General features: G+C 35.9%; 3 protein-coding genes across 5 annotated transcripts in view; 1 reads left to right on the top strand and 2 right to left on the bottom strand.

Annotated features, from left to right (window-relative positions):
- The window catches only part of LOC143920309 (myogenesis-regulating glycosidase-like), a 950780-nt gene that overhangs the window by 862325 nt on the left and 70081 nt on the right, over positions 1-18374 (bottom strand). The gene's annotated exons all lie outside the window — the stretch shown is intronic.
- LOC143919847 (putative protein phosphatase 2C T23F11.1) lies at positions 1422-8805 on the top strand. Of its 3 annotated transcripts, XR_013261278.1 has the most exons (9): positions 1422-1947; positions 5132-5322; positions 5398-5495; positions 5573-5725; positions 5829-6009; positions 6100-6191; positions 6276-6452; positions 6535-6786; positions 6900-8805. XR_013261278.1 is itself a non-coding variant. In XM_077442394.1 (8 exons), the coding sequence occupies exons 2-8, from the start codon at positions 5136-5138 to the stop codon at positions 6727-6729; spliced, it is 1083 nt and encodes a 360-aa protein (XP_077298520.1). In that variant the 5' UTR covers positions 1422-1947; positions 5132-5135; the 3' UTR covers positions 6730-8805. The 3 variants fall into 3 exon arrangements, 2 of the variants coding, with proteins under 2 accessions (XP_077298520.1, XP_077298521.1); XM_077442394.1 differs by having other exon boundaries at positions 6535-8805; XM_077442395.1 differs by having other exon boundaries at positions 1555-1947; positions 5136-5322; positions 6535-8805.
- Positions 8361-15425, bottom strand: trpl (transient receptor potential-like). The gene is made up of 21 exons (XM_077443321.1): positions 15396-15425; positions 15194-15315; positions 14878-15115; positions 14657-14799; positions 14400-14580; positions 14139-14330; positions 13847-14081; positions 13615-13767; positions 13277-13532; positions 13074-13207; positions 12883-13006; positions 12617-12812; positions 12376-12543; positions 12083-12308; positions 10858-11086; positions 10528-10778; positions 10246-10457; positions 10013-10166; positions 9759-9943; positions 9552-9668; positions 8361-9473 (listed from the first exon to the last, which is right to left on the bottom strand). The coding sequence occupies exons 1-21, from the start codon at positions 15423-15425 to the stop codon at positions 9204-9206; spliced, it is 3816 nt and encodes a 1271-aa protein (XP_077299447.1). The 3' UTR covers positions 8361-9203.

The following is an 18374-nucleotide window of genomic DNA, read 5'->3' as shown; positions in this document are numbered from 1 at the left end:
ACTATAGCACAATTTATAATATAGGGTTTTTATAACGAACAGATTTTTGAAACGAATTATGCTTGCAAACGAAGTTCCACTATTAATTAAACAGCACTTTAAAACTATTTATCTACCACCAATACTACAAATATTATTTAGTTTTAAAAACTTAGCAAATGTTCACAGGTTGCAGGTTGAAACCTTTTTAAAGTAGGCCGCAGATTAATACAAGCTACAAGTAAATAATTAATACAAGTTACAGATAAAAGAATTTGTAATTAGCACCAATTTAAAATATAATTTAAACTGAACGAAAATTCTTATTAAAACGAAGAATTAAAAAATTCTTATATTCAACTCTGTAATTTGTGAATAAATTGAAGTTAAACTGGTTTGTATATATTTTATTTATTTATCTGTGATAGGATAGTGTGTTAATTCGTCACGATACGTTAAATTGAATTTTGGAATAATTTTTGTGTAAAAAATAACGTTTTTGTACGTACGAATGATTCCGTGAGCGATTTGTCGCTAGAACGTTTTGTCCCGTGAGCGTTATGTCGCGTGAGCCATTTATCTGTGAGTGTAATTTCCGTGAGCGATTTGTCGAGTGAGCGTCTTTGAATGTTACGTCCGTGAGCGATTTGTCGCAGGATCTTGGATGCGGTTGCAAAGTTACTGCAATTTGACAAGTACACCGAGTACACAGCCTAAGAGAAGTACTTGTTTACACATTTCGAAAGACGATATTTCATTGCGACTCGGCCGATATCAATGGTAATTGGAGTCACATTGCGATCGCCCAAAAGACAAATTTTGCCATGAAAATCGCGAATACGGAAAATTTTGCACTCGAGTTCTCGTTAGTATGATTGTAATTGTTAGGATGATGGACTTTTCGGCTGCCAGATGTTCCGTTATAGAGATTTTAGTGACTTTTGGACGAGTGCTTTGTGACCAATAATCACCGAACCGATATCAATAGCGCTCTAATCTAAAATATTGTATGGCTTTTGATGCTCTAATTTTAAATTTTAGAGCGCCTTTGGCGCATCGTGCAGCGCCCTAACTTATTTGGCGCCCTTGGGCGCCGCCCGACCCAGCTCCCCCCTCTAAAACCGGTACTGCAATAGTGGTATGTAATCTATCTACATATATATATATATATATATATATATATATATATATATATATATATATATATATATATATATATATATATATAAATGAATGTCTGTGTGTGTGTCTGTGGAACTTTCAGGATTTGTTGTATGCATGTCCGGGAAGATTACTATGAAAAAAAAACGGGAACGGAAACGGGAATGAGTGTCATTCACTATAATTTCAAATGTTTTCGCGTCGCGACCAGGGTGTTCGCTGCCCGCGTTGTTCCAAAAAATGGGAACGGGAACGGGAAAGGGAACGGGAACGGGAATTGCATGCGTTATTGTGGCATTGCAACGCATGCAGGGTTCAGCTAGTTGTATATAAATTTAAAATCAAGTGGCCAACTACTTTGGAGTGAACAACAACTTTTCTGCGATCCCTGTGTAAATTTCAATTAGATTTATTAATGCGGTTTTGTTGTTGTTGGTTTTTCGAATCATCGAATCTAATTGCGCATGACATTGGACGTCAAGAGTCGAGAGAGGAGGCGTGCAAGGGCGTGTTCGGCGGTGTTTGGAGCATCGGATGAGTGGCCGGCGGTGAGAGGAAAGAAGAGAGAGGAGAGCGGAAAGAGGAGAGCGGGGGGCGAGGGCGGCGGCGCACTCAGCTGACGGCTGGCTGTTAACGACTCGCGAGTCGCGATTAACGGCCAACGACTAACGACCGACGACCGACGACCAACAACCGACACCCAACGGATCGCGGATCGCGGATCGCGGATCGCGGATCACGGATCACGGATCACGGATCACGGCTCGAGACTCCACACTTCACACTCCACAGCTACATCACACAAGGGTCGGTATATTTCCACACATACACCGTATAGTACGCATACATCCGCACGCACACACACACACACACACTGGTACGCACGCCTGCACACGCACGCGCGCGCACACGCACACGCAAACGCACACCACACCACACCACACCACACCACATCGTCACCAGATGCACCCTCGTCGTTGAGAACGTCATTTGGAATTGCGTCATCAGCTGATCAGCGAACGCGGATGCAGTCGAAGTTGCCACTGGCGTTATATTTATAGTGGTGCGTCACGAGACGCTAACAAAGCAAATCTGCACCTCAGACCCAGACCCAGACCCAGACCCTTCGCTTTTCTTCCACCCGATTGTTTCGGCGACGCTTTTCCGGTGAGAGATGTCATCGATGACTCGGCCAATACCATAACAAAGGAGGGGTCACCGTCGACGCCGATATTGTTGTTTATCTATTCATAAACATCTCACACGAGTTCAAGCTTCAACATTTATTCTAAATCATACATTTCTCACAAAGCATGTTTTCAGCAGATTTAGCCTCATGATATACTCATTCAGTAGGCATTTTAGAACTGATGTATGTTATAAAGTAACTAATTGTACATAGGTATTATAAAGTTTTCACATATATAATACCTACTTTTCACATTTATAACTATTCTCATATTAAAAAAGCAATTTAGCTTTAGAAAGACTCGACTTTAGAATGATTGTTCAATTCATTAAATAGTCATGGGAGATTATTCTGAAAGCTTTAACTATGTATAAAAGCTATCAATTTGAATCTTATATTGAACATATTACATTGTTTCATTGTAATGAAACTGAAAAAAATTGGAAACAACCTGTACGTAATTTCGTTTGAGGCCTTTAAAATAGTCGTTTTTGTTTGTATAGAAACTTCGACTGCTTGAGACTCGCGAGTTTCCGTCAAATCGTCGACACAATCATAGATAATCATTTAAGGATGGCGAGACTTGGTTACGGTCTCTCGCAGGACCGTTTCCCGAGTGACCGCAGACTCTTAATAATTCGTTATACTGAAAATTTCATTATTTCGGTACTCATTATTCATCTTGTAGTATACTAATTTTTGGACAATCTTATCATATTGGAAAATATATTCTTTGAAATTATAATATTTGATGTAAATTTGTAAATTTATAATATTTGAGTGATTGTGTTTGTTGTAATATAAACATAATACAGTTGTCAAGTGCTCGAAAATGAGCCGGTAAATCCATATAGCATTATTCTTCATTGTTTGCTCAATGCTGAGCGCCGTAGTCATTTCTATCATCCGGAATCCGGTGGATGATCCGCCTCCACTCCCATCGGTCCTGTGCCAAGTTTAAAGCATCGTTTAGGGACGATCTTGTCAGTTCTTTAATTTGATCTGACTATCTTGTGGGAGACCGTCCTCTCGTTCGCCTTCCCTCTAGTGTTCCGGTGAATACCAGCTTCTCTAAACTCTCCGTATTCATCATAGTGGTATGGCCAAAGTAGTAAGTAATGCTTTTCCTACATGTTATGGATAGTCTCTTTGAGGATGGAGATATTCATGCGTCTTGCGGTCCATTGAATGCATAGAATTTGTCTCCAACGACACATTTTGAACACATGCAAAATGTCCCTTTCTCTCTTTTTAAGCATCCGTCTCATTTATGTCTCAACTCTATACAATGCAATAAAGATCGTACCAGACGGATTTTCGTTCTTCTCACTATAAAGCAGTTTTTCCATTTTTTTTCAGACTGATCATAGCCGTTTTCGCCATTCCTTTTCTTCTGCAGATTTCTGATTGGCATCCTCCTTCTCTTGAAATCAAGGTAGTCAAAATCGTTGACTTCCTCATAATCTTTTAAAGCATTGGACTTTACGAGACACTCGAATCTGTCAACGAATAGGATTTTTGTTTATCTCGAGACATAGGTGCTTACTCTCTATTTCTATTATACGAAATAGTTCAGCCATTTCAACCTCATTGCTGGCCATTAACTTCATGTTGTCTGCGAATTTTATATTAGAAATCTTTTTGCTGCCTATTGTTATGCCACATTCCCATCCTTCGAGTACTCTTCTCATTATGTATCCCTAACGTGACTATTTATTTATTATGTATCCCTAACGTGAACACGTGATAATAAATCATTTATGTGGTCTTATATTTTTATAAAATATTTTTGCAAAAAATTTGCTCAAGTATTTTTGGGATTGATTTCAAATAATAATAAAATTCTTAGCAGAATTTCTTAAAATTTACTTTGATAATTAGCATTGCTTTAAGTACTGCGACTTGCATTTGTGTTTCGCTTGTCCACAACTTATTCATAAGAGAAAAGACCTTTTCTACAGGTGCATTAGTGCCGGGCAGGCATAAAAATTGTTACCGTGGTTTGCTGTCTTATAGAAAGTGGGACATTTTGACGTCCCGAAGCTGTGCTTGGGGACAACGGGACGCTCCGGTTCAAAACGGGATAGATGGTCACATTATGTATCCCCCATATACATATGTGTATTAAAAAGATAAAGAGAGAATATACATCCCTTAAAGCATAAAATAGTTCCAAAACATGATGAAAAAATTTGTGTAGACTGTAAAACTATATAGAACAGTTTTTTAGCCATGCTAAATTGATAAGAATGTAAGAAAAGTACTGATAGATATGAATTCACATACCAAATTTACATAGGGTGAATTTCAACTGATCATTGAAACAATAACTTGATCTTAGCAATCAAAATTTGATACTGAGTTTTATGATGAAATGAAAAATCAATACATTTAAAAATATAATCTTTTTCTGTGTTTTTCAACATTAAAAAATTTTCAAACTAAATCAATGTCATGGAAAATTCTTGTTTCAAAAAAAATGAACAAATTACTGATAAATGGAAATGTTGATAAATTAAAATCCCTAATCAAAACACAACACAAACAACAAGTAATTTTTTAGTAAACTATCTAATGGTAATAATAATCATACAACTATCTCGCTCTTTACCCGTAAACTTACAATAAGTTTATCAAAATTATAACGATACTGACTTAATCTATTCAACTCCAGTCTGACATTTATATCTGCATATACATATTATACCACTGATAATATGTGTATTTCATTCGAACGTTCCACTGTATCAGTTCATTTGTAAATTGTTTTAAAATGTTGAACTATTATTTTCGGGTTTTCAGACAGATGGGGCAAGCTTTGGTGACCCCCGTGACAGATAAACATTCGTCTGTGTGTCAAGATGAAAGGTTTAATGTTGGTGCATCGTGTATGCAAGGATGGCGGTGTACGATGGAAGACTCCCATACCCATATCCTCTCATTACCAGACGATCCAGGCACTGCATTCTTTGCAGTCTACGACGGACATGGAGGTAATTTACACATCTACGTATATTTTTTCGTATACAAACGGTATGTAAATTAACTAAAATTATATATAATTATAGGTTCGTCGGTAGCAGAATATGCTAGTAAACATTTACATAGGTTAATAGTACAAAGACCAGAATATAAGCTTGGAAATATTGAAGAGTCTCTCAAGCAGGCAAGATTTTGATCATAATAATTCGAATATGTAATACTGTATGAATATTTTTGAATTGTTTAATTTTCTATTTTTAGGGTTTCTTAGATATGGATGCAGTAATGCAAAAAGATTCCGTTCTTCAAAAAGAAGCTTCAGGTAGTACGGCCGTTGTTGTTCTCATCAAGGACGATGTGCTGTATTGCGCTAATGCTGGAGACTCTCGTGCTGTAGCCAGTATTAATGGCAAAGTATGTGTAAAAGTATATATATATATATATATATATATATATGTATATTAGTTAAATGTTTGTAATAAGTATTGAATTTTTCTTTTAATTTGTTACGTTTTAGGCTGAAGATTTATCAGTGGATCATAAACCTAATAAAGAATCAGAAATGACTCGTATATTAGCGGGTGGTGGGCGAGTTGAATTTAACAGGGTCAATGGTATTCTTGCATTATCTCGCGCATTCGGTGACTTTGTCTATAAGAAAGACACTAACGTACCACCAGAAGATCAAATAGTTACTGGTAAATACTATCTGCTATAATACAAAGAGAATTTTTTCTGGTTTTCATTGTTACATGATGTATAATAATGGATTTTTATTTACTTTTTAGCATATCCTGACGTCGTTGTACGAAAAATTACAAAAGACTGGGAGTTTCTAATTTTAGCTTGTGATGGAATCTGGGATGTGGTCTCGAGTCAGGTTACTATTTTCCTTATTACTTTTGTTTATTATAAATTTCCTGAATATATGGAATGAATTAATTGATTTATAATGATTTTTTAGGACGCTGTGGACTATTGTCAACATGGAATAGCGAGAGAAAGCGAACTTAATAATGTTTGTGAACGGTTAATGGACAGTTGCTTAGCTCCTAATTCGACAATGGGTGGACTCGGATGCGACAATATGACAATAATGCTTGTTTGTCTTACACCTGGAATCACATTCGCTCAATTACAGGTGTGAATCAAAGAGTATATAGTAAATTCTGCATGAAATATCATATTTGTTCGGTTTTAACAGTGTTTTTATTTTTTTATAGCAAAAACTACAACAAAATGCGCAAAATATTAAAACGAACATGATTGACGGAGATAACGGTGGCTGGCCATCGATCGGTATATCATACAACATCGGGTGTTTAACTGGAATGGCTGAGGAGGTGTCCCCCGATTCTAATACAGATACTAAAGAAGAAAAGGAAAAAGAAGATTCAGATTCAGAAAATATTACATAATAAATTTCAATAGCTTCAATCACTTAATTATATAAGACACGTCATTGTGGATAAGCGGTAATAAATTTTTGTATCAATCGGCGAGTGATTCGTTAAAATTGTGCTCGAATAAAATACATACATATATATATAAATAAAAAAAAGCGTCAAACGTGTTTCTTTCATTTCAGAATGATAATCTTTTGGCCTGTTAAACTTGTGGATGGACAATTTGAATTAATTAGGCAGTGTTTCACTATGCGTTTTGCTGAGTAGCGTTTTTTTGTTATTAAATTTTGTTATAAATATTAGCACCGCAATATTGTCTGTGCTGTTTAATTTTAGTATTTTTCAAAAACATGGAATTTTATGTAAATTGACTTAACGTATTCAAAGATGATGGTCCTTCCGTGGTCATAGAGCATGCCTAATTTATTATTATTATCCACACTGTTACTGATCTGTATATGAAAATATTTTGTTACTTTGATTGTCCTTATGTATTTTAGGGATAGTTTTATTCGGTGACATTTACAAATTCTAGATAATGATTTTAATTGCGTTTAGCAATATTGCTCACACATCGAAATGTTGCAAGTTCCTCAAAAATGAATAATTAATTTCTTCTTTTGTTTATTATATGATAAAAATATTACAGGAATTGATTATCAAATTTTCAACTTTTTTAACTATATATAATGGAACCTGCTATTCATGTTTTTGTATAATTTAAAATAAAAATAAAATGAACAATGACTGTAATTGGAAAATAAAGAAAAGTAAAAAATTGAACATCAATCGAGTACTGTGATCAGTGAGTAAATTCTACAGCAATACCAAACACTGAGCATCGTCTATGTTCAAATTGTCATTGAACAATTAGTTAAATATATTTTATTTATTATAAAATAAATGGAGGCATAATGTTATTACTTAAATGCAAATGTATTTTTCTATTAAAGGTTTTGATTTATGATTAGTCATTCTTTGAACTAAATAACATTTGAAATTGAAAATTATTATTTTTGTATATTATAGTGCGAAAAAATATATAAACATTCAGCAATTTGTAGACGTATAAATAACTGTTTGTTGAAATTTGTACTCCGTTTTTAAGCTTTTACAATGAGCACCCTCTCTCGCTCTCCTTTTAGTGAATAATGAGTAACAGTAGATTTAAAAGATTGAGACTCGGATCATTCTTTGTACATTACTGTCATTTTAAGCTGTACAAAATAGATGTATATTTAGATTACTGAAAATCCTGATTGTTTAGATTTTTTTTTTATTTTAATTTTCCACTGAAGTTGTCAAATTTCTTGTAGTTATTTATTGTTTCTTTTTTATTATTACTACTTTTATTTTAAATAATGTAATTAGTAAATAATGAGTGTAAGATGTGCCAGAAAAATATGAGTATAAAGATTTGAATCCTATGCATTTTATTTTGGAGTAATTAAACAATAATAAAAAAAAAACTGTTTTATAATGTACATAAGTTTATTTCATTAGATCTTACTCAGAACTGTTTTTACTATACATAATAGATGATATTTTTTCATGTTGTATCAAAGAACAAATTTTTACGCAATTGTAAAAACGTATAAATTTTAATTGTTTTTTTTTCTAGTCTTTTAGGCATTTTGTTTTTTGGAAATTGGGTGTAATATATAATATAATATTTTGACACACTGAAATAAACTTAATATTAATGTAAAAGCCGTTTTATTAACACTGTGGTCTCATTATAGTACAAATTCAACATAAATTTTGAGTTATTTAATTTTATTGTTTTCTTTATTTTATGATTTATGTTTAATATTAGCATAAACAAGTATAATTTTTCCTTATTATTTTATTGGTTGAAAAGTAATTTCTTTTCAAATGTCATAATTTCTGGCAATGTTCAATTTTTCATTTGTCTTATTATTTATTATGTTTGTTTTTATAATGTAAATAACATAAATAAATATGGCACGCCAATTTATTTGTTTCCATCCATAGAGTTTTATGACTAAATGTATACATGCACACACATGTTTGTTATATTGTAATAATATGGTTTTCCTTTTTAAGTCAATCAGTTCATTGATAAGTACAACCAAGACAGTTTATTTCTTTATATCTATTACATATACAATGAATTAGTTCCATTAAGTAATGAGTGTGACACCAAACTGGTACATTTCAGTGCTTTAAGCGATATAATCATCCATATATTCAATGGATCATATATTCCCACAGCCAAAAAGCACAGAAAAATTTGACTTAAGGGGGAAGATATGTTTCAAGAGTGGTTAAACACATATTGGAAATAAAACTAGAACTCGTCTAGTTGAGTTGTATCATTAAACATAACGGATTAGCATAATCTCACACTGAGTGTGATTTTAATGAACTTAGAGAATGTATAAACTCAAGTGATAATACTAACATACAAATATACTATAGGTTGCAAATATGAATGTAAAACACGAGAAGTAGATATGAATCGTTTACAACCATCCAGTTTTTGGTTGTCTTTTGATAGTCTTGACATCGTCAATCTTATTTATTGGTCTTAAACATTGCGGCGATGAAGGAATGAGTTGTTCTGTGCTGGAAGTGGAGCTCAATCTAGCTCCGGGCATTATGATCGAATTTTTTTCAGGCGAAGCTGGTGTAGATGTCGAACCTGATGCCTGAGGTGTTACAATTACTACCGGAGTAGGAGATGCTGAACGAGACGCCAACGTTTCAGATGGAGCTACTGCTGCTGATGATGACTGTGGCAGAACACGAAACATACTGTTAGTTGAATGTTAATAGTTAATTATATCAATGTTTTGGGTTCATTGAATTACTGGTGTTGGAGATTGTGATCTTATTGAAACTGGTGGTGAAGTAGGTGAAGATACTCTTTCCTTTGCTTTTGGAGAGGTTTGAGCCGGCGTAACTTCCACAGATGGAGTAGGTAGGGGCTGAAATTATTAATTTGGATAATTAGTTCGATTCGTATAAAGCACAAGTAAATATATGTATTGTAAAAATATATGTATGTAGATGAAAACCTCAGTTTTTTTAGGATTTGGTGGTGGAGGAGGCAAACCACCCTCTAATGGTTTAATTTCAACTCCAATGGGTCTGCTGATAGCTATTGCTTCTTCTAAAGCTGGTGATGGTGCTTTCCGTTTAATCACCTTCGGTGGAGACTCTCCAGGAACTCTCTTTGGTTGAATGAGTGGACATGGGTCTTCTATTTAAAAATATTTAGTTTCTTAATTGCTTACCCACGATATGAGAAATATGCCTTTTTTTATATTACCAGATGTACTCGGCTTGGTCTCATCGATGATAGTAGTTTCTACCAAAGTGGCTGATGTCCCACTCAAAGATTTTTTATCATCGGCGGAACGAACACTCTTAGGACTTGTTATTGGTGTTGGTCCACCCTTTAGACTTGCGACTGGGCTAAGTACCTGTAAGTTTATTTAGATTTGTGTCAAAAATTTGAAATATATACATAAATATGAAAGAGAATTCAAACAGCCTATTTACTTTAGGACTAGTTATTGGTGTCACACTATTTGGACTAGTTATCGGTTTCACACTCTTTGGACTAGTTATCGGTGTCACTTTCTTTGGACTAGTAATAGGCGTTACAGCTTTTGGTGTTGGAGCTTTAGATGCTGCAGCCGATTTCACTCCCAAAGATATACTTGGAGATGTTGGTCTGCTCTTAGTGGCAGACGTCACAGACAAAGTTTGAGCTAAAATATTGTTCACAGTTAAACCAAATGATTAAGGATGATAGTACCCATTGTGTGGATTGAAACACACCAGCTCCTGGAGGCTTCCAAATTTTTTTCGGTCGTGATGCTTCAGCTTCCTCTTCGACTTCATCTTTAATATTTTGAAGAAGCTCCATAATACACGAACCTGTAGTATCGGGGAGTTCGATCGGACTAGCGCAACGAGACCCACCAGGGAGTGGTGATCGTAATACAAGTTTGCGAGCTTCGTCCATAGCCTTCTGGAGGTTTTGTTGATTTTTAAATGACTCTCGGCTACGACATCGACCAATCTGCGATCTGACATCATTGACTTTGTTTTAAATATGTAAAATGTGTAACATATATATATATGAATGTATTATTTGAGAGTACTTACGAAACACATACACCTTTCATGACCTGTCCCCACTTGGAGCTTGAGCTAGTGCTCGCTGCAAGCTTAGCAACTCGACGGAATCGCGATAGAGAATCTTCACCTTCAGGCGGTGGTTGTATAACTGCCAATGTTTGATTAGTATCGCCTTCCTCTTCAATAGCCACCGGTGCAAGATGGAAATCTTTCATCAATCTTCGCTCCCAAACTTTCATTCTCTTGCCAAGCACAGCTAAAACAGTATAAAAACGTATCAAACCACATTATTTATATACTATGACTAAGGCTTCCAATCCTGAGATCCTGGTGTTTTCTGGTACCGTGAATCCCGGTGTTGGTAGAAATTTCTTTAAAAATATTATTTTTACAAAAATGATACGGAAAAAATATAAAACAATATATAATATAATGAGCAATGGTGAGATGAACAATGACAGTCACAGTCCATTTGTTTGCTCTGACTGTTTCGACGCTGTTGTTTCTGTTAATTGTACGAAGATTATCAGTAAATTATATTATAATATTTATAGGTGCAGTTCTTCGATATATAGTACTATAAACTATATTAAAATCAATTATCATAGGTGTGATATATATTTTTTTAAATAAAGTCAATGGAATTGCAGTTTTATATTAGGTGTATTGTTTTGTTGAATAATTACTAGACGGTACAAACTATTTGTAAAAAACGAATCAATGAATCAAAGTGATGATTTTTACTTTATTTAATTACATTATAGGATGTGTTTCATTAAATCTTACAGAAATCTAGACTTGGATGCGAACCGAAAATTTGAAGAATGTAGTCAAACTCTCAAAACAAGAACGCCAATATGGGAGTATTTTTTGCGTGAAACATCGGGAGAGTTTGCAAAATGCAATTGAACGTTGTTGAAATATGGGAATATGTAATTGAACGCTTTTTTTCTTATACATTTTATTTCCCGGTGCTAGCACCGGGATCTCGAGATCGAAAATTCTTAGCACCGCAATTCCGGTGCTGAAGCAACCTTCCGGAATTGGAAGCGCTAATCTTCTATGATATAAAGATTTGTCTGTTTTCAATATTTGGAACTGCTTAGTTTTGATATTATCTCATGGTACTCTAATTTAGACCGTATACTAGAAAATTTCCCGAATATCTGTTTAATTTTTTTTTATCTCAACTTTATCCACCCCAGCTGTCCTGAGCTGGGGTTTATTCGGCTAATAATAAAATAAATAATACCTTTCTCCTTTCTATCCGTGAAGGATACATCCATTCCGTTCTTTTCAAATACTTCCAACATTTCATATCTCATGGTTGAAATATCTGCCTTAACTTCATTAATATCATCTTCAGTGACGGGTTCTTCATCGCATTTACGATGCATGGCTGAAACGTATCTCCATACTAGAGCTCTCGTGACAGCTGTATAACGGATGTCCATATCCTTTTCTTCCTTGTCACGGCTCTATAATAAATAAAAATCAAATTTATTAATTAAGTTATAATCGAATATAAAAAATAAATTATATTACCTTGGCATTCATTCTGTTAAGTTTGTCCTTCTTACGCAACCCCAAAATTTTAAAAAGAAGCTTAGGTGTTGGTAAAATGTTGAAAGGTGGTGGAAGAGTAGCTCCCTGTTCGAAGTAGCTCATCCATAATCGTGTTCTTGCAAATTTCCATTCGACATCCGAATGTTCCTAGTAAAATATTAGTACATAAATGAGTATTATAGCTTGCAATGTTTTATAATCTAATAAAAAGAAACCTTACATCGATCATAGCATACGAGTTGGACATCATAGCGATGAGTAAATTCAGAAGTACTATTACGTTGATCACACTGTATGAACCGAACATGAGCAAGCCCCAAAATCTAGTGTATGACTTGATTCCGGCTAGTTCAAAATTTTCAAGACCAACCATTCCAAAACTGGCCCAAAACAGTGACTGAGATGCTTCGAATACACTGTAAAAGTGAAACATTTAAACGTATAAACAGTGTTTTATATAATATTTAATTAAGAAACGGTTCCTACTTTCCAAAGCTTCTCCATTTCATGCAAGAATCCGATGCATTATCCCAGTCAGGAAGTCCTCCGGGTAGTACATAGCATTTTTTCTTTTCCAATTCAGCAAAATAATAAAGCAGTTGATTTAAACCTAAAAATCAAATACAATTAATACAAAAAAAACAAATATTTATAAAAAAAATAAAGGGAAAAAGTACCACAAGCGAAGGCAAAGAGTACTAAGCTATAAATGAAGAAGAACTTGACAATGTCGATAACCATTCTACCCAACGATATTTGTAAAGGTCCTAAGTGTGGATTAATTGAGAAAAGATGAACCAGTTTCAGTGCACTAAAAAAGATATAATATATATTTATCAATCTTAATATGTATGTACATCACCAATGTTATAAATATTACCTGAATATATTGGCAGCAGCAAAGAGACCTTCGGCAATCAATTGAGGATCAAAAGCATCCCAGTGTTCTCGAGGAATATAAACTGTTTTTGGATCTTTTGCAATCTCTCCACTTTGTTGGATAAAAGCAGCGAATCTCAAAAGTGCCACAGCTACATATAGAGAGTTTCGTGTGAAATCAATAAAATTCCACATGTTACGGAGATATGATTGCATGCCTTCTAAATATATTTCCTGAGTCTCTTCCCAAATGAAACCTTGAATGTTACAGAATACTTTTTTTTTCAAAAAACATATTCTTTTTTAGAAATAAATGTTTAATTTTAATATTTGTGTTACCCAAGACATATACAACAACTATGAGTTCCAAGTAAGACGGTCCATTTCCTCTTTGCCTCATCAGATCTTCTTCTAATTTTTTTTTCATAGAATCAGTGCCAAATAACTGTATCACTTGAACATCCGCTCTAAGCGACACCAATATAAGAATTACTAAAAAAGTATAAACACATTTCTAATGTTATATTAAAATACTTGACTTTGATATAATATTATTTCAAATTATACTGACGCAAGAAAAATAAATAGGAAGAAGCGTGAATTAAAAACTTCATGAACGGCTTTCTCATTAGTTTTCCAGTAGAACAATTGGGAGCACACATATAAAGCGTACAATACATTGGAAAGAGTAAGGCAACTTTGACTATAATGTAAATTTTTTCTGCAGCTTTTTTTCTTCTAAATCCAGGAACACCTTCATACCAAATAGCTGCTAGCAGTTGTTGAATATTGGGATGAGCTACAAACTAAAATTAATTCATTGTATAAAATGTTTCCAAATTTTCTTTTTTATGTTTTTTTACCTTTTTTTGCTTATAATTAATGGCAAGCTCCAATCTGGCTAGTTTCATGTGTTCACCGTCTTCATAAGGTGGATCTTCAGGATCGTGATTCAAGATGATGGCCAATTCTTGAGAACTCCGTGACTGGTGTAACAAATCAACTGCAAACTGCTGACATTGCCTTCTCAATTCTAAGTATTCGCTTTTGGATTCCTGGGAAAAAATTTGTGTTTTATTCAAATGTACCAATTTATACTGAACATACATATTTCTAAGGTATACCTGTTCAGCAAAAGCTAAAGTTCTCAACTCCCACGACAATTGAAAAGCAGTCAAAATTGGATCAGATGAAGATAATGCTATTAAAGAAGGACTAGCCAAAGCTCGATATTCATTCACTCTTGATAATGAATGACGCAGAGAATCTTCACTAGATTTCGCGATACATTCTTCACATCCGCATCTAAAATTTTAATTAATTACTTTTGAAAAACCCTAGCAGACAATTTATTTAAAATAAATAAAATAAAACTACTAACTTAATGTCATGTGGCAATGGAAGTGTGGCCCCGCGATCCAGCAAAATTTTGATTATCTCATAGTTGTTCCTATGTGCTGCCAATATAAGTGGAGTAATATCTGGAGTAAACATTCCTATGTTCGTATCCACCTTTTGCCAACTCTGTAAAAACATAATAGCATTGTTTTTTAAATTTCATTTGATTCCAGTTTAAGAAGTTGTACGTGTGAAACGACTTACGTATGGCTCTCCTTCTTTGTGTATAAGTTCTTCATGTTCGAGTAAAAGCTCTACAGCTTCTACAAACTCCACATTGATAGATTGCAACAGAGCATCTCTAGTTTCAACTTCCATTATCACCAATAGCTCTACCATCTCTAAATTCTCACTATCTATAGCCAAAGTTAAAGCACCTCTCCCCAACGAGTCTAAACAGTTAATGTCAATATGCTTTTTGCGATGAGCTCGTTGAAGCATGCTAAAGATAAAACAACAGATGAAATATGTATTCGTTTCCATTGCTAATTTTATATAAATATTAAGTAAATATGATTACCGTCTGACATTGGCCATATCGCCTCTCTCGACTGCCAGAAGATACTTCTTTTCTTCCAAAGTGAGTGATTTGGGAAGACATGGTAAATCATAAACTTTCGCAGCTTTTTGTCCACTCTCCCCCTGCAACAAGACATTTAATTATAATTCATTTATTAAGTTTTAATTACAAATATAATTTTGTAATTAATGTATAAATATACCGCTTCTACATCTGTTTTTATGTCCCCCATGGTCTACTTCTATTGCATAGAAGGCACCGTGGGATGAACGACTCCTGCTCCCACCTAATTATATAATGACATTATAATTAAATTGTTTTTAATCTGAAAAAATCGGTTTAGAATATAGCGCGTAGACATTGCAGTTTGGCCTGGATTGAAGTAAATCCTTTTGTTAAGACCAGTCTACAAATTTATGGCTTCCGACTTATTGCATATTGTTCGATTCAGATTACGTAATGTTGACACACTTTCTTCGAGAGGATTAATGTCGTCCAACAACATAACAAGATGAAAATTATTTGAAAAACATAAATTTTTAGCAAGTAAAAAATTTGAGTGAAAATAATCAGCTTTCCTCCTGCTTTTCAACTTCTTTTTGACACTTAATGTACTAGGGCTACTAAATATTCGAATAGTAAACTTAAAATTTGTATTCAGTTGAAGATTCAGAAAGGTCAAGATATTATTAAAATTTTAAGAGAATCCTAATCTGGTAGGTACATCAGATTGAATCAAATTTGCTGTAGATTAAAAAAAATAAAATAAATTTGTATAAAAAGTATTCGAATACTTAGATTTTGGGACTCCTCATTGTATGTATATTAAAAAATTACATTTTAAAATTTTTTGAAGTAAAAATCTAAATTATTTATAAATCATAAAGAAAAACGAAAGACAAAAATACATAATATTAAATGTATTAATTACTACATTCAATATAAGTATTGATATAAGTATTCAATATAAGTATTGATAATGAATTGATTCATTTTAACGAGCTGATCGATATTGATATTTTATATTATTCTATATAAAAGTACATATGTATATGTATTTACATATATAATGATAAATGATTATTATTTTTCGATCCACGCATTCTTTGTGTCCATGTGAAATCGTACCTGTTATATCATTCTTTCTTATTCAATTATTTTAAAAAATAACGACCAACATACAGGTATTTTTTTAAAACGTTCTGATCGATTTTTCGCATATTAAAAATATATCTATATGAACTTTTTTTTAGTTGTCATAGAGCCCGGAATTATTTTCCCAGGACCGGGGATTCCTCTCGGCGGCCCTGTACATATCTAATATATAATTTCGAAAGAGACTTTGTATGTATGTATGTAAGTATCTTTGGTTGAGAACTTCGTAAACAAAACAAAGTGTCTATGACGACAATTCAATTGGTTGAATATTATATTTTTTTCGATTCAAATAAATTTAATAAAAAAAATAAATGAATATTTACTATTAGATTCGCCATGTTTACGCTGTTTATATTACAAATACTGAGCGAAGCCGGGTAAAACAACTAGTGTACTATATAATAACGTTGATTCCTGAATCAATCTAATATTATATTAAAATATTTAATATAAATTAAGCCTGATTGTAAACATAATGATTTTAAGAAAACAATATTAGTACATTACCTCTAGTCAGTGGAACACAGAGCAAAACCATTTTTTGTCGTCGTTCCTCTTTTTATATAAGAAGGTTTATCCAATTAAGAAACCTTACTCGAAGAGTCAGTGTGTGTACTTACAAGTGGAAGTGCTTGAAATTTATTTTATTTTATGTATTACAGAATACAATTGTTATATTATATTCATGTATTAGTTTTTTTGTATAATATATAATATAATACAAAAAAAAATAATGTATTGATATCTAATCTATAATTTGGAAAGAGACTTTGTATGTAAATATCCTTGGTCGTCGTCGTCGTCGTCCGTAGATCGGTGACGTCATCGAACACGTGATTCGATTTTTTTTTTTTTTTCGATTCATGGGCGCCGATTTGTTTTTTTCGATTCAATGGATTCACCCCCGCGGGGGCGCAAAGCGAGTAGTTTCATGGGGCCCCGCCAGGGGCGCCACAAGGGGCGCAGCCCCGTGGGGCTCAAAAGGGGGCGCCACAAGGGGCGCAGCCCAGTGGGGCCCCGAAGGGGGCCCGGGGGGCCCAGCCTCATGGGGCGCAGCCCCATGGGGCTCAAAAGGGGGCGCCACAAGGGGCGCAGCCCCGTGGGGCCCCGAAGGGGGCCCGGGGGGCCCAGCCTCATGGGGCGCAGCCCCATGGGGCTCAAAAGGGGGCGCCACAAGGGGCACAGCCCCGTGGGGCCCCGAAGGGGGCCCGGGAGGCCCAGCCTCATGGGGCGCAGCCCCATGAGGCTCAAAAGGGGGCGCCACAAGGGGCGCAGCCCCGTGGGGCCCCGAAGGGGGCCCGGGGGGCCCAGCCTCATGGGGCGCAGCCCCATGGGGCTCAAAAGGGGGCGCCACAAGGGGCGCAGCCCCGTGGGGCCCCGAAGGGGGCCCGGGGGGCCCAGCCTCATGGGGCGCAGCCCCATGGGGCTCAAAAGGGGGTGCCACAAGGGGCGCAGCCCCGTGAAGCCCCGAAGGGGGCGCGGGGGGCCCAGCCTCATGGGGCGCAGCCCCATGGGGCTCAAAAGGGGGCGCCACAAGGGGCGCAGCCCCGTGGGGCCCCGAAGGGGGCCCGGGGGGCCCAGCCTCATGGGGCGCAGCCCCATGAGGCTCAAAAGGGGGCGCCACAAGGGGCGCAGCCCCATGGGGCTCAAAAGGGGGCGCCACAAGGGGCGCAGCCCCGTGGGGCCCCGAAGGGGGCCCGGGGGGCCCAGCCTCATGGGGCGCAGCCCCATGGGGCTCAAAAGGGGGCGCCACAAGGGGCGCAGCCCCGTGGGGCCCCGGGGGGCCCAGCCTCATGGGGCGCAAGCCCTAATAGGCATTAACTAAGGGGGGCGAAGCCCTAGACGGCAATTAATCATGGGGGCGCGGAGGGGCGAAGCCCTAAAAGGCAACTGATCATGGGGGCGAAGCCTTAGACGGCATTTAATCATGGGGGCGCGGAGGGACGAAGCCCTAAAAGGCATTAACTAAGGGGGGCGAAGCCCTAAACGGCAATTAATCTTGGGGGCGCGGGGGGCGAAGCCC

This window comes from Arctopsyche grandis, chromosome 12, assembly GCF_051622035.1.
Source record: "Arctopsyche grandis isolate Sample6627 chromosome 12, ASM5162203v2, whole genome shotgun sequence".
NCBI classification, from domain to species: domain Eukaryota; kingdom Metazoa; phylum Arthropoda; class Insecta; order Trichoptera; family Hydropsychidae; genus Arctopsyche; species Arctopsyche grandis.
Note: the sequence above shows the minus strand (reverse complement) of the source record. Positions and strands in the feature narration are given on the sequence as shown.

Excerpts from the sequence above, each read along its gene's own strand:
- LOC143919847 (XM_077442394.1), top strand. The coding sequence starts at position 5,136 with ATGGGGCAAGCTTTGGTGACCCCCGTGACAGATAAACATTCGTCTGTG. Across the intron at positions 6,010-6,099 it reads AGAAGATCAAATAGTTACTG|CATATCCTGACGTCGTTGTA; the intron begins GTAAATACTATC and ends TTTACTTTTTAG. Across the intron at positions 6,453-6,534 it reads TCACATTCGCTCAATTACAG|CAAAAACTACAACAAAATGC; the intron begins GTGTGAATCAAA and ends ATTTTTTTATAG.
- trpl (XM_077443321.1), bottom strand. The coding sequence starts at position 15,425 with ATGGGGGACATAAAAACAGATGTAGAAGCG. Across the intron at positions 13,208-13,276 it reads GCTGCTGCCAATATATTCAG|TGCACTGAAACTGGTTCATC; the intron begins GTAATATTTATA and ends TATCTTTTTTAG. Across the intron at positions 11,087-12,082 it reads CACGGATAGAAAGGAGAAAG|CTGTGCTTGGCAAGAGAATG; the intron begins GTATTATTTATT and ends ATACTGTTTTAG.